This window comes from Mangifera indica, chromosome 11 (assembly GCF_011075055.1).
Source record: "Mangifera indica cultivar Alphonso chromosome 11, CATAS_Mindica_2.1, whole genome shotgun sequence".
NCBI lineage: Eukaryota > Viridiplantae > Streptophyta > Magnoliopsida > Sapindales > Anacardiaceae > Mangifera > Mangifera indica.
The window spans coordinates 9,545,365-9,559,527 of NC_058147.1; the positions used below are offsets into that span (position 1 = coordinate 9,545,365).

At 32.4% G+C, this 14,163-nt stretch overlaps 2 protein-coding genes across 3 annotated transcripts; both read right to left on the reverse strand.

Annotated features, from left to right (window-relative positions):
* Positions 1 to 3,173: 3,173 nt before the first annotated feature.
* Positions 3,174 to 6,854, reverse strand: LOC123228669 (LRR receptor-like serine/threonine-protein kinase GSO1). 2 transcript variants are annotated; one of them, XM_044654128.1, is made up of 3 exons: positions 5,123 to 6,854; positions 4,193 to 5,017; positions 3,174 to 3,858 (listed from the first exon to the last, which is right to left on the reverse strand). In XM_044654128.1, exons 1-3 carry the CDS (start codon positions 6,732 to 6,734, stop codon positions 3,551 to 3,553), a joined length of 2,745 nt encoding a protein of 914 aa, XP_044510063.1. In that variant the 5' UTR covers positions 6,735 to 6,854; the 3' UTR covers positions 3,174 to 3,550. The 2 variants fall into 2 exon arrangements, with proteins under 2 accessions (XP_044510063.1, XP_044510062.1); XM_044654127.1 differs by having other exon boundaries at positions 4,193 to 6,854.
* A 4,275-nt stretch (positions 6,855 to 11,129) lies between these two features.
* LOC123230049 (LRR receptor-like serine/threonine-protein kinase RGI5) lies at positions 11,130 to 13,176 on the reverse strand. Its single transcript, XM_044656151.1, has one exon. It carries the CDS (start codon positions 13,121 to 13,123, stop codon positions 11,210 to 11,212), a length of 1,914 nt encoding a protein of 637 aa, XP_044512086.1. The 5' UTR covers positions 13,124 to 13,176; the 3' UTR covers positions 11,130 to 11,209.
* Between the last annotated feature and the right edge of the window lie 987 nt (positions 13,177 to 14,163).

The following is a 14,163-nucleotide window of genomic DNA, read 5'->3' on the forward strand; positions in this document are numbered from 1 at the left end:
GGAAAAGTTGCATGCCAAGTTATTACATGTTATATGCAGTCCACTTAGCTATCCAATTTATGGCTACATCCCGCTCATCTCACTTCTCAACTACTCTCTGAGTTCTTCATTATGTTAAAGAAACTCCTTTTCATGGTCTTCTTTTTTCTACTCAATATTTTCTTATATTATTTGGATATTCAAACGTTGATTAGGTAGGTGATCCTACTAATTGTGGATCCATCGTTGGTTATTGTTTTTTTTTTTTGAAGATTCTCTCATTTCTTGGTGAAGAAAAAAACAAACTGTTGTAACCCGTTTAAGTTCAAAATCAAAGTATCGTGCCCTTGCAAATGCTACATCCGAATTACTTTGGCTCTGTTAGCTATTAGAAGATATATGTGTCAAATACCATTCTACCACTATTCTTTACAGTGATAATTAGAGTGCTATTCAAATTTCTTACGACGATATCTTTCCTGATCACACTAAACATATAGAAATTAATTGTCATTTTGTGTGTCATCATGTCTCTTGAGGTACTATCAATCTTAATTCAGTATCCTCAACAAATAAGACAACATATATCTTCACCAAATCTCATCTCCTAAGTTGCTTTCAATAATTAGTCACCAAACTCAAACTAGCATCAACTATACCACCTAGAGGTTTGGTCTTTTTTTATTATTGCATGATTGATAATAATTGACACCCTGATCATAATAATTAATACCTTAATCATAGGGATTGATCTTATTATAATGGTTGACCTTCAATCATAATAATTGACATCCTAATTATAGTGATTGAATTTAGTTATAGTGATCGTATAGATTTTTCTTTTTTTTTATAGTTCAGTTGTATTGTATAAATAGACACTCCTTTATATTATTACATATACAAATGAAATATATAATTTTTACTTCAACATTTTTACTTCATTGTATTTATTTCATATATCAATAAAATTGATATTTGTGTCATTTTCTCCCCCAATTGGTTTGCATTAAAATGAAGATTAAAAAAAGTTGCCCCTAAACAATATAACAATTAAGGGTAAGGGAATCTGAGCATCAGATGAAAAATTAAGGACCAAAATCAAAACCCACCAGTTCCTAAATTAGGATTCAAAATCGAGACTGAAAAAGGTTGGTTTCTTTGTGAAAACCGACAAGCCCGGTTTTGGGTCCAACCCAGGACTTTCTTTCTTTATTTATTTATTTTTCACAGATAGCATTTAAAGCTGCTCGACTTCATCTGCATTAATCAAAATACCGGAGAGACCTTTCCAAATGTTGTATAATATTATGTGTCAGTTTTCTTATATAAATAAAGTTAAACTCGTCCTCTGCTTAATCTGTACATTTATTAGTATTAGAAGCCCAAGGATACTGAGAATTATAGACATTATTTCGTAACAAAATTACCAGTTGAAAATCTGTAAGACCCTTTTCACTATTATTTTACTGATTTTATTTCTGACAAAATGCTATTTTTAAAATCACTAAGCCATTCTTGCATATGAAAGTTCTATTAACACTTAAATTAGACATTAGATGCTCATTCAAAGGATAAATTTAAAAAAAAATTAATTAATCACTTTACAGCATTATCATTTGAAAAAAAAAAAAAAACCCAAAAGACTTATTTCCACTCAAGGTTTAGTTCTCTGCCAGAGTGATATCTACTAATTTTTAAAAATTTAAATACCCATCAGTCATTCAACTTTTGTTAAAATTTTTAGTTAGTTATAATGATAAAAACATAATTTAAACAGTAATATTAAAATAAATAAAATTTTATCTTTTTTTTTTATCATAATTTTAAAAAATAACAATTTCCTCCAGTCTAAGTTTTCAAAACTTACATTTTTCCCCCTCCTTCTAGGTTTTATTATTTTAACAATTATAGTCGCCCCCTCAAAGTTCAAAGTATTACAATTATACCCCACAAAATATCTTCGCTTTTTTCGACAATTGTTCATCCTAGCACCACATGTTTTCAACCATCTTGTCAACACCTTCTCCCTCCCTGATGGTATTTCCAACATAGAAACCTATTGATTTCTGATCAAAATCAAGCAAGATAAACTCATTCGAATTTGATAAACTCAGTTGATTTCCTCTAATTCATCTTCGACTGCCATCACTTATCTTCATTGACTCCTAAGCCATGAAAGTATGTCATCATCCGAAGCATGGGACAACAAATTGGTAACGACTACCATCTTCGATTCGTCTTCAATCAAGAGGCGAGAGGGAGTACCACAAAGGAGAAGGTATGGAAGCTCAGTCAGAGAATAATCATTAGAGAAGGAAGAGAAAAGAATGAGACTCTACAGGAAAAAATGTAAGTTTTCAAAATTTAGGTTGAAAGAAATTATTAATTTTTAAAAACTAAGATAAGAAAATAAGATAAAATTATATTTTTTTAATATTACTAATTAAATAACATTTTTACCCTTATAATTAACTGAAAATTAACAAAGTTGGATGACAGATGAATATTTGAATTTTCGAAAGTTAGCACATATCATTTTGACAATGAACTACAACTTTGATGGGAATACACTAATAATTAACATTAAATATATCAATTTAACCAAATACACTAATAATTTATAGTCCATGTTATTTTCAGGGCATTTAAATAAAATCACATAAAAATATTTTTTTATTAATTCTAACTAAATATAATAATTATTTATTTATATCATATTTATTAAATTATTATAATTTTTAAACCGATCTATCTTGGAGATACAAGATTTACCCAGTAGGTTGACATCCATTATGGGGAGATCTAGTAACCCATTTTAATCAACCTAAATTTTCTAAGCCAACTATTATTAACAATATATTCATGTATGACTGACAACGGAAGTGTTTTTAAGGTTTTTTAAAATTCTCGATATAAAAAATCAAAGTAACAATATATTGTTGTGAAAATATAAAGCAAAATCCGTGGAATGGACATTCAGATTGGTCTCAAATCAGAGTCTAAAGTTTTTATAAATTGTAATTAATTGTCATTAGTTATACGCATTTATATCATTCATCATCTCGAAGAAAGATGAGTGAATTGAAAAGAAAATTCAATTTTCACCATTTCATTTCAGAAGTTAAATGACCTTGTGAATTCCAAAGGATTGGTGATTACTAAATCATAAAAAATATTTAGAAACTTCTTTCCCGAGTTTGAGCTATTAGCAATCATTCATCCTCTCAGACTTAAACAAGAAGAAGATGCTTGAAATGCTTTCAAGTGTTTCATAAGCTGCATAAAATGGAACGACTAGCAACCTCTAATTCCTACTTATAATGTATATCATAAACTGTTATTACCCAAAAAAAAAAAAATTCACATGCAGGTTGGCTTACAGATAGCCATTTTTGTATGGCTAAAAAAGCTATTATCTTACAAATATAATAAAACACATATGATGAAAAGGCAGGAAACCATCTTCTGTATATTGTATAATGTCTGCTACATCTAACTTCTTATTTGCTTTAACTCAAGAAGCAAATGGCTATATCTTGTGTCACTGTCCAATTTGTCACTCAACAAAGGTTTATCTTGCATTCAGGAGCATCCGCAGCACACTCTTCATCTTTGGCCTTGCTTCAGGTGAGACATTAACACAAGCAATAGCAACCTTAAGGACTGCAAACATCTGGCTTCGGACAGCTAGTGATGTACTGCTGACACTAAAATCAAGGATGTGATCCCATTTATCATGTTGTGCTGAGTTTCGTAGGACCAATTTGGCTAACTCAGTACCCTCACAAACTGCAGGCTTTCCGGTTAGCAACTCCAGGAGAACGACCCCGAAACTGTATATGTTACCAGCCATTGTTACCCTCATCGTGTAAGCATATTCTGCAATCATCAAAGTAGAGATCTCAATAGGTTTAGAAATTTTGGAATCATCAGCCTAAACATTTATGATCGATTGAGGCAACTGAGTAGGTTTGAGAAAAGACTTTTTGAGGTTACAACTCAAATGATTATGAAATGGATTTGAGTATATAATTGTGGTGTATATCAGAAAGAAACATGCATTGTCAGCAAGAATTATCCAAGAGAAAAAACAGAGCACAATTTTATCCAGATTTTAGAGATTTTTGGAGATTATATGAATCATTCAGTCATGTGCAATAAGACCAGAAACTTGAAAACTAATTTAGTTATAAAATCAGGAGAAAGAGGTTACCAGGAGGAATATAACCGACAGAACCAGCAACCATGGAAAGGCTGCCAGTACTCTTTGAAGGGTCAATCACTTTGCAGAGTTCAATGTCTCCAACTTGTGGCTCTTTCAGTGACTTAAGCATAATGTTCCTACTTGATAGATCAAGAAGGAGAATCGGACTGGAGGTCAATCCATGTAGAAAAGCAAGACCCTGAGCTACTCCTACTGCTATACTGTAACGACTCGCCCAATCTAAAGAATTTCCAACACTGCCATGAAGAACATCAGAAAGGGTTCCCTTTGGAGCATCTTCGTAGAACAGATAAGCACTATCTGCAGTCAACACATAAGCCAAAGGAGTCATGACATTTGAATTGCTGAGCTTCCCCAAGACCTCTAACTCTTGTTCAAATTTATCATGGCTTCCCAATTGGAATATCTTATCACTCCAGTTAAGCTTCTTGATGACGTAGGTCATTCCAGATGGCATGATTGCTTTGTAATAGATTGAAAACCTAGTTTTCAGCACAATGTTTAATGGATCAGCAACTGCTTCCATGGCCTTGGGGAAGGAGATATTTGATTTATGGATTCCGTTTGCTGTCAAAAGATTGCCTCGGATGACCTGGGGAATAGGAAGCTCTTCCTCAACTTGTAAATGCTCATCATTAACCCGGTAAAAGCGTCTTGAAATTAATAGAGCAATGATTGTAACACCGACAGCAACAATTGCAGCCACCATGGCAATAATAATTGGCAAAGCAGCTGATTTGTTTCCCTTTGCCTGTTTTTGGGGAACATTTTGTTCTGTTCCATTTCTGAGGTCCAAATTTCCAGTAATGTTGACTGAGACATGGAAGCTGAACTTAGGAATAATTCCTGACAACTGATTGTAAGAAAGAATTAACTGCACCAGGGATTGCATTTGAATAAAAAAGTCCGGAATCTCACCAGAAAAATTGTTGTGTGAGAGATCTAAAACTTCCAATACAGTTAGGCTAGAAAGACTGTCTGGGATTGGTCCTTTAAACAGATTGCTACTCAGATTCAAACCAATCTGCAATTTCTCTGGCAACTTCAGAATTGGGCCACTTAGCTGATTTTCTCCAAGTTGGAGCTCTATCAAAGAATTCATGTTCCCAATAGAGACAGGTATGGAACCATTGAGATGGTTGCCTTGTAAATTCAAGTTTCTAAGCTGTTGCAAGTTGGAAAAGGAAGGAGGTATCGAACCAGTAAGCGAGTTCCAGCTAATGTTTAATTGAGACAAAGTCTTTAGCTGGGAAAACTCAACAGGGATTTCTCCACCCAGGTCATTGAGCTGAAGTTTCATAACTTGAAGACGGCTGAGATTACCCAACTGCGCCGGCAATGAACCATTCAATTTATTTTGAGCCAAATTCAACAGTGCCAAATTTTGGCAATTACCCAGTTGTGGAGGTATGGTTCCAGTGAGGCTATTGTTGTCTAGCTCCAAGTAAGTTAAATTTTCAAGAGCTGCAAAATTCAAGGAAGGGATCAAACCATTGAGTGCATTGCTTCCTAATCTCAACCTCACCATGCTTGGAGAAATTTTATCAGGTATTGAACCCTCAAGTGAATTATTGGACAAATCCACAGTCTGCAAATTCGCAGATGACAAAAGGTCTTCTGGAATTGACCCTGTCAACTTGTTGTAACTAAGATCCAAATTCTTCAAATATTTTGTGAGATCACTAGGAATTGGACCACTAAAATTGTTCTGATTGGCTGCAAAACGCGACAGGGTTGATATACTGGAAAGGGTTGTTGGAATTCCACCATTTAAGTTATTCAGCGAGAGAATTAGAACTTTCAACTTGGCAAGTTCTCCAATTCTACGAGGAATAGACCCTGAAAGACCATTAACACTAAGGTCAATCAATGTTAAATTCCCATAATCTGCAATTTCTTCAGGTATTTCACCAGTGAAATTATTCACAGAAAGCACAAGCTGCTCTAAAGCCTTAGATTTTCCGAGGTTGCTAGGAATACTCCCTCCAAAAAAATTGCGACTAACATTCAAACTTTTGAGATTAACTAATTCATCCAAGAGTAAACTGATGTTACCACCCAAAAAATTGTAAGACAAATCCAAGAACTCTAATTCAACGAAACCAATAAAACTAACCAAAGAACCCCGCAATCCATTCCTACTAAAATTCAACAACTTGAGCCCACCAATTTTCCCACAATATGTGATGAACTCAGAGGGAATTGAGCTGAGTTGATTCTCAGAGACATCAAGCGATTGCAAAGAACTAATATTACAAACTACAGACAAAAATTCAGAGCTAGAGAGACCAAACCCAGATAAAGAAAGCTCAGTAATCAAGGAACCAGCACTACAATTAACTCCCTTCCAGGAACAAGGGTTGGACTGCTTTGTAAGATCCCATCCGACGGCTGAACTGTTGAAAAGCTGAGAAAGTCTGATCATGGTGTCGATTTGGTCTGAAGAAGGTACAGAGAAGGCCAAAGGGTAGAGTAAAAACAAAAAAGAAAGGAGGAAAGAGGAGAAACAGCCATGAAGACGGAGGATCATTTGAGCTTGGAGATGTAAATGAGAATTTGAGGAAGTTTGTGAAGATTTGCAGGCGGGCGGGGAACAAGGAAATAGGCGATGGTTGGAATTTACGAAGGAAGGAGGGAACTTTTATGAGAAAATGTTGTGGACGTGTTGTTAGGAGTGGAGTTGACTCATGACTTTGATAATTCTTCGTGGCAATATTCCGTTTGCACCCTCAAGATACATCTAATTATTCGACACCGTAAGTTTTAGAAAACATTAAATTAAACCTTTTGTCAACAAAATCTTTGAAAAAAAAAAATTAGTGAATTGAGTTCAATCAATGTTATAGCGAATTTTGATGCCTTTTGTTTAACAAATTTAAGGGTAGATTGATAATTTTGTAGGATTATTTTCTATAACAAAATATTTAATTTTAGAGCAATTTTGTCTTGTTGTTTTTTAATTGACAATTAATAATAAAAATACGGTAATATATAAAATACTCTCACTTTTAACAATTTTAATAGCATCCACAATTTATAGTATAAAAATTTGTCAAAGACTTAAAAGTAATAGAGAAAATTAATCAGTTTCCACAAACTAGTGGATTCTGGAATATTAAAACATTATTTCAGGGATGTGAATGAGAATTTCCCGGAAAGTTGAACAAAATTCCAAGAAAGACTTGACTGACTCTGACTGACTATACCTCCATCCATTTTCGTTTGCCCTTTATTATTTAATTTCCTTTTGACCCCTGCCTTTTGAAAACCGTCCACGACCTTACACACTCACACCTAATTAAATTAAAATTTCTTTTTCCAAATATCCTATTTTATTCACTTATTATAACAATAATTAAATATAATCCATTTCTTAATTATAAATAATAAGCCATATTTTATTATAATACAAAATTTTGACATAAATCTATAATACATATTCTTAACCTTTAATCAATGGCATTCAATTAAAATTCAATGAAACATAATTATTTTTAGATTCATTCGTAGAATTGATTGGTTTATGTTGAATCAAAAGATAAAAATTCGTCACTAATTTGTGTTGAAAAATTAAAATATATAAGAAAAGAGAATAAAAACATGCGTAGTTATAATTAAAATTTAATAATATTTTCAGTTGGGTGCTTATTTTTAAAGAATATTTTCAAAGTTTTCTATTTTAAATTATATTCTTTTTGCTTACATTTTCTGTGTCGTGATTCACGTATATACTAAAAAGCAAAAAAGAAAAAAAAAAAAGAAGTCAATTAGTAAAAAGATATGATTATAGAATATATTACAAAATTGGTAATGGGTATTTAGTCAGGACCAAGCATAATATAAAATACAAATAATAAATAAAATGTTAGTGTAAATTTTCTTTGATTGAAAAGTGTTCAGTGTGGATAGAAGAAAAAACAAAATAAAAGCGCACTAAATTGAAGTGATTGGCACGGACCCTCAACTTGTTTGAATGCCAAACGCGTTTCCTATATGAAAATTGACTTTGGGGTCTTTAGAAGAAATGGATTACAATGTTTTGGTCAAACATGAAATTGCGACAATCCTCCTTAATTATACATGAAATTATTTATTTGGTATTAGATTATTCCTATAAAATAGGCATAAGGCATGTCATTTATATATTTTTATGCCAACTTTTTTTGCCTTTAAATTTTATAAGTATAACACTCCTCTTCGAAACATATTTTTAGTGGTAATTATCCCTATATGACAAGTCATATGTGAATAAATGTATATATTTAAATAAGCGTGTAAAAAAAATGTCTTAAAAATAAATTTAGTAATTTCAAATAAAATTATTAACCATAACGTGCATAATTTCATAAAAATTTAACTAAGACAATAAAATAAATATTGTAAGATATGCAGTTCAACATGCTGATACACTCGTCTTCTCGCATGTCTTATTGTCTCTCTTACTTGTAAATACAGAACAAATAATACAACGAATATAAATACTTAGTAAATACTCATGATTTCGTTGGTATTTGTTATTAAGTTTTCCCCTAACAAAGTCTCAATGTCGAATGTACCTGACATAATGGTTGGACATTCATCTTAAATGCCTCTTATGGGTATTTGTTCTTGATGCACACTGAATTGGGCACTCATTTTAGGTATCTTCTATACCTATAACCAGGGTAGACACTTGTCGTTTACCTCTTCTTAAATAACAAATCATTTGCATTCCATTTCCAAGGACCAAGACGTCTCATTAATTGGCCTATGTTTCTCAATACTAAAAAGTCTCATCATCTGGGCTTTGACGCGACTCACCCATAGTTATATACAATTATACCTCATTTTTAGACTTGACCCCTTACAATCCCTTTATGAAAATCTTTGACAGAGTCTTACCATCTCATACCATTTTTATGTATCTGATCGGAAATCCGTTTCAAGTGTCTCCTACACCTTTTTATTTAATAGGATATTCATCTTAAATACCTCTTACGTTCATATTCATCAAATTCGAGTATTTGTCTCAAGTATCACTTACATTATCATCATGTATTGAATTAATTCTAATTTCTCTTTATTCAAAACCAACACATCTTATCAATTGATTCAAATATTTTCAAGACTAGTATTCTCAAATTAGAACATCTCATCAATTAACCTTCATGCACGTAATTATAACTACGTCTTCGAGCTTGGTCCTTTGCGATTCCTCACAGGCGCCAAAATATTGAGCAACCTAAGTCATTGCGAGTATTTTATTATTTAATAATTAATAAGACAAAGTATCTTTATTAAAAAAAAACTCTTCCAACCTTACACCACCACCAACTTCAGCTTTCAACTATGCACAATGCCACCATCATGTGCTGTCATCCGCCATCACACAGGGCTTTGGTTTCTTATATGTAAACAAGGTAAAAACAATGTTATCCAGTTTATTGATATGATTAAATATTATTAAAAGGTAAAAACTAATCTTCTGTTAAATAACTATCATTTGGGTGATCATCATATCTTGCTAAGGGGTGCTCATAGGCTGTGAATCGAGGGTTGATTGATTGTGGAGTAATCCCAATTTGATTCACTACAAATATGACAATGAATCTATATGTCTCACACAATGTGTGATTGATTGCCAAGATTAAAAAGCTTCGGGTATATTGGATTTAGAGTGAATAATATAGGGTTCTTCTCAATTGTGTGTGATATCAATATGTATTAATGAGTTATTTAACTCTAGTCCATTCCAAATAGATTCAACACTGTTGTTAGACATATATATATATAAGAATTTGAACCTTTAGTAGTCAAATGATAACCTAAAGTTGAGGGGTTAAAATAATGAGAGGTGATAAAGGATAAGTGTTTAGAATTGATTACATATTTATCTCATTAATTTTCAACGTTGTGTTTCCCATGATTAGAGAAGATATTCATACATCTTCTTCACCTTTACATGCTCTCACCAAAATCACTCATTCTAACCCGATGGTAAGCTCAAGAATAGAAAGCAAAAGAGTTCTCTATAATGCTCTCTCGATGCTCATATTCTCGCACAGTTTTGTTCATTTTCTAAGTAGCCAAACATATTTCTAGAACTAGAACTCACTAATATAAGAGAAAGTCAAGGCTCCATCCTACTCGTTGCCTAGAGCTTTAAGTTGAGCATTGTACCAGAATTAAGTTGAAATTCTGCAAATCAAACATGTCAAGATGGAATGCGTAATCTCAATACTAACAGACATGTCAGGTCTCAATTAAATATACATTCATATAATTGAAGTTTTCATCAAGATTTGGGCAAAAAATAATCATTTAGTCTATATTTAATCCTAAACCTTAAACTTTAATTCTAAAAACTATATTATACAACATTATATTGCAATCAAATGAAATAATATATTGGTCCTATTAGTAGGATATGACATACTGAACATAACCTCAGATTCTTACAATGAAGAAATTAAGCCTTTTATAGGTTGCTCCGTCCTGGTGGCATCAAGTGTACAGTGAGAATTTATGACCTTGTTATTGTAAAGCGACTCCCATTGCTTTTAGGATGAGTAAAATTATATATATAAATAAATTATATAAACTTTTATGTATAAATTAAGTCAATAATTTGTAATTAAATAATATGATTGTTTACTTTTTCTTCTACTTTAAAATCATTGATCAGAAGTAAACATACAAGGGTATACACAAAAGTTTGTATAATATATTTTTATATATAATATTACTCTTTCAAAATATAGTTCAATATATATTTATATAAATAAGTATTGCTATATGCACAACTTTTGCATACAAATAACGATATGTCACTATATAATTAGATAGTTAAAAATTAAAAATAAAACAATATCTAATCACATTATAACTCATTATTATTTATACACAAAGTTGTGGATAGATTGAAAATTAAAAATAAAACACACCTAATTATATTATAAAACTTCATTGTTTATATATAAAGTTATGCACATAATTTTATTGCATGTAAACATTTATTTATGTTTTCTACTCTTTTCTAATACTTCGGATGATCCGAAGGAAGAAGGAACACATAACTGTGATTAGCCCAGCAGCATAAACACCAGCCGCGACGGCCATAAGTATCACAACTGCAACTGGAATCCGGCTCTGCCTCCTTTCCTTCTCTAGGGAAGCATTTGGTTCTGTTCCATTTCTGAGGCTCAAATTTCCAGAAAGGTTGACTGAGACATGGAAGCTGAACTTAGGAACAATTCCTGACAACTGATTATAAGAAAGAATTAACTGCACCAGGGATTGCATTTGAGTAAAAAATTCTGGAATCTCACCAGAAAAATTGTTGTGTGAGAGATCTAAAACTTCCAATACAGTCAGGCTAGAAAGACTGTCTGGGATTGGTCCTTCAAACAGATTGCTACTCAGATTCAAACCAATCTGCAATTTCTCTGGCAACTTCAGAATTGGGCCACTTAACTGATTTTCTCCAAGTTGGAGCTCTATCAAAGAATTCATGTTCCCAATAGAGTCAGGTATGGAACCACTGAGATGGTTGCCTTGTAAATTCAAGTTTCTAAGTTGTTGCAAGTTGGAAAAGGAAGAAGGTATCGAACCAGTAAGCGAGTTCCAGCTAATGTTTAATTGAGACAAAGTCTTTAGCTGGGAAAACTCAACAGGGATTTCTCCACCCAGGTCATTGAGCTGAAGTTTCATAACTTGAAGACCGCTGAGATTACCCAACTGCGCCGGCAATGAACCATTCAATTTATTTTGAGCCAAATTCAACAGTGCCAAATTTTGGCAATCACCCAGTTGTGGAGGTATGGTTCCAGTGAGCCTATTGCTGTCTAGCTCCAAGTAAGTTAAATTTTCAAGAGCTGCAAAATTCAAGGAAGGGATCGAACCATTGAGTGCATTGCTTCCTAATCTCAACCTAACCATTCTTGGAGAAATTTTATCAGGTATTGAACCCTCAAGTGAATTATAAGACAAATCCAGAGTCTGCAAATTCGCAGATGACAAAAGGTCTTCTGGAATTGAACCTGTCAACTTGTTGTAACTAAGATCCAAATTCTTCAAATGTTTTGTGAGATCACTAGGAATTGGACCACTAAAATTGTTCTGTTTGGCTGCAAAACGCGACAGGGTTGATATACTGGAAAGGTTTGTTGGAATTCCACCATTTAAGTTATTCTGTGAGAGAATTAGAACTTTCAACTTGGCAAGTTCTCCAATTCTACTAGGAATAGACCCTGAAAGATGATTAACACTAAGGTCAATCAATGTTAAATTCCCATAATCTGCAATTTCTTCAGGTATTTCACCAGTGAAACTATTCACAGAAAGCACAAGCTGCTCTAAAGCCTTAGATTTTCCCAGGTTGCTGGGAATACTCCCTCCAAATAAATTGCCACTAACATTCAAACTTTTGAGACTAACTAATTCATCCAAGAGTAAACTGATGTTACCACCCAAAAAATTGTAAGACAAATCCAAGAACTCTAATTCAACAAAACCAATAAAACTAACCAAAGGACCCTTCAATCCATTCCTACTAAAATTCAACAACTTGAGCCCACCAATTTTCCCACAATATGTGAAGAACTCAGAGGGAATTGAGCTCAATTGATTCTCAGAGGCATCAAGCGATTGCAAAGAACTAATATTACAAACAACAGACAAAAATTCAGAGCTAGAGAGACCAAACCCAGATAAAGAAAGCTCAGTAATCAAGGAACCAGCACTACAAGTAACTCCCTTCCAGGAACAAGGGTTGGACTGCTTTGTAACATCCCATCCGACGGCTGAACTGTTGAAAAGCTGAGAAAGTTTGGTCATGGTGGCGATTTGGTATGCAGAAGGTTGAGAAAAAGCCAAAGGGTAGAGTAAAAACAAAAAAGAAAGGAGGAAAGAGGAGAAACAGCCTTGAAGACGGAGGATCATTTGGGTTTGGAGACGTAAATGAGAAATTGAGGAAGTTCGTTAAGTTTTTCAAGCAGGCGGGGAACAAGGAAATAGATGATGGTTGGAAATCAAATAAATATATAATTTTGTTTATTAATAATTATATGTTATTATAAAAATTTTAAATTAAAAATAAAATAATATTTAATTATTATTATATACAAAATTATCTATATTATTTATGTACCGAACAAAAAAATGTTATGGACGTGTTCTTGGGAGTGTTGACTAAGACTTTGATCATTTTCCATGGGATTAATTCCGTTTACACCTTGAAGATAGATCCATCAATTCGGCACCACAACTTTTAGAATGACTTTAAAGAAACCCTTTGTCGAACCAAATCTAAAATTAATAGCTAGTGTTAGTGACTAATTTAATGTGATAACCAATTTTGATGCCTTTTGTTTTAAGGGTAGATTGATAATTTTATAGGAGTATTTTTAGGCCAAAAGACTTACTCCCACCCAAGGTTTAGTCTATTGTCAAATTTCAACCTGCTAAATTTCAAAAACCTGAATACCTATGCATCAACGGTAAAAGTTAACAAAATACATTAAATCTAATAATAAAATAAATTTTATTTACCAGTTATATTAAAATAAATAAAATTTTATTTCATATTTTCCATCTTAGTTTGAAAAACTAATAATTTTTTCCACTAAAAGTTTTGAAACTTACCTATTCTCTCTTAGGGGGCGTTTAGTTTGGGTAATATTTGATTACTAAAATAGAAAGATTACCTTGAAGATAGATTATTTAGAAGATTACTGGGTATAAATGATTACTATGTTTGATAAAATTTGATAGGTATAAATAATTATTGTGTTTGGTTAAAGGTAATAAAAGATTACTAGTAAATTATTTTACTTAAATGCCCTTGAATATAATTATTTTTAAATATTTTTTATATTATTTGTCATATTAATTAAAAATAAATTTATTTTTATCTCAAAAGATTAATAAATAATAATTTTTTTATAATAAACTCAAGATTACCTCAGTAATCTTTAAATATC

Coding starts and splice junctions, on each gene's coding strand:
- LOC123228669 (XM_044654127.1), bottom strand. CDS start 6,734: ATGATCCTCCGTCTTCATGGCTGTTTCTCCTCTTTCCTCCTTTCTTTT. Junction 3,859..4,192: donor TGTCGGTTATATTCCTCCTG/GTAACCTCTTTC, acceptor TGATGATTGCAG/AATATGCTTACACGATGAGG.
- LOC123230049 (XM_044656151.1), bottom strand. CDS start 13,123: ATGATCCTCCGTCTTCAAGGCTGTTTCTCCTCTTTCCTCCTTTCTTTT.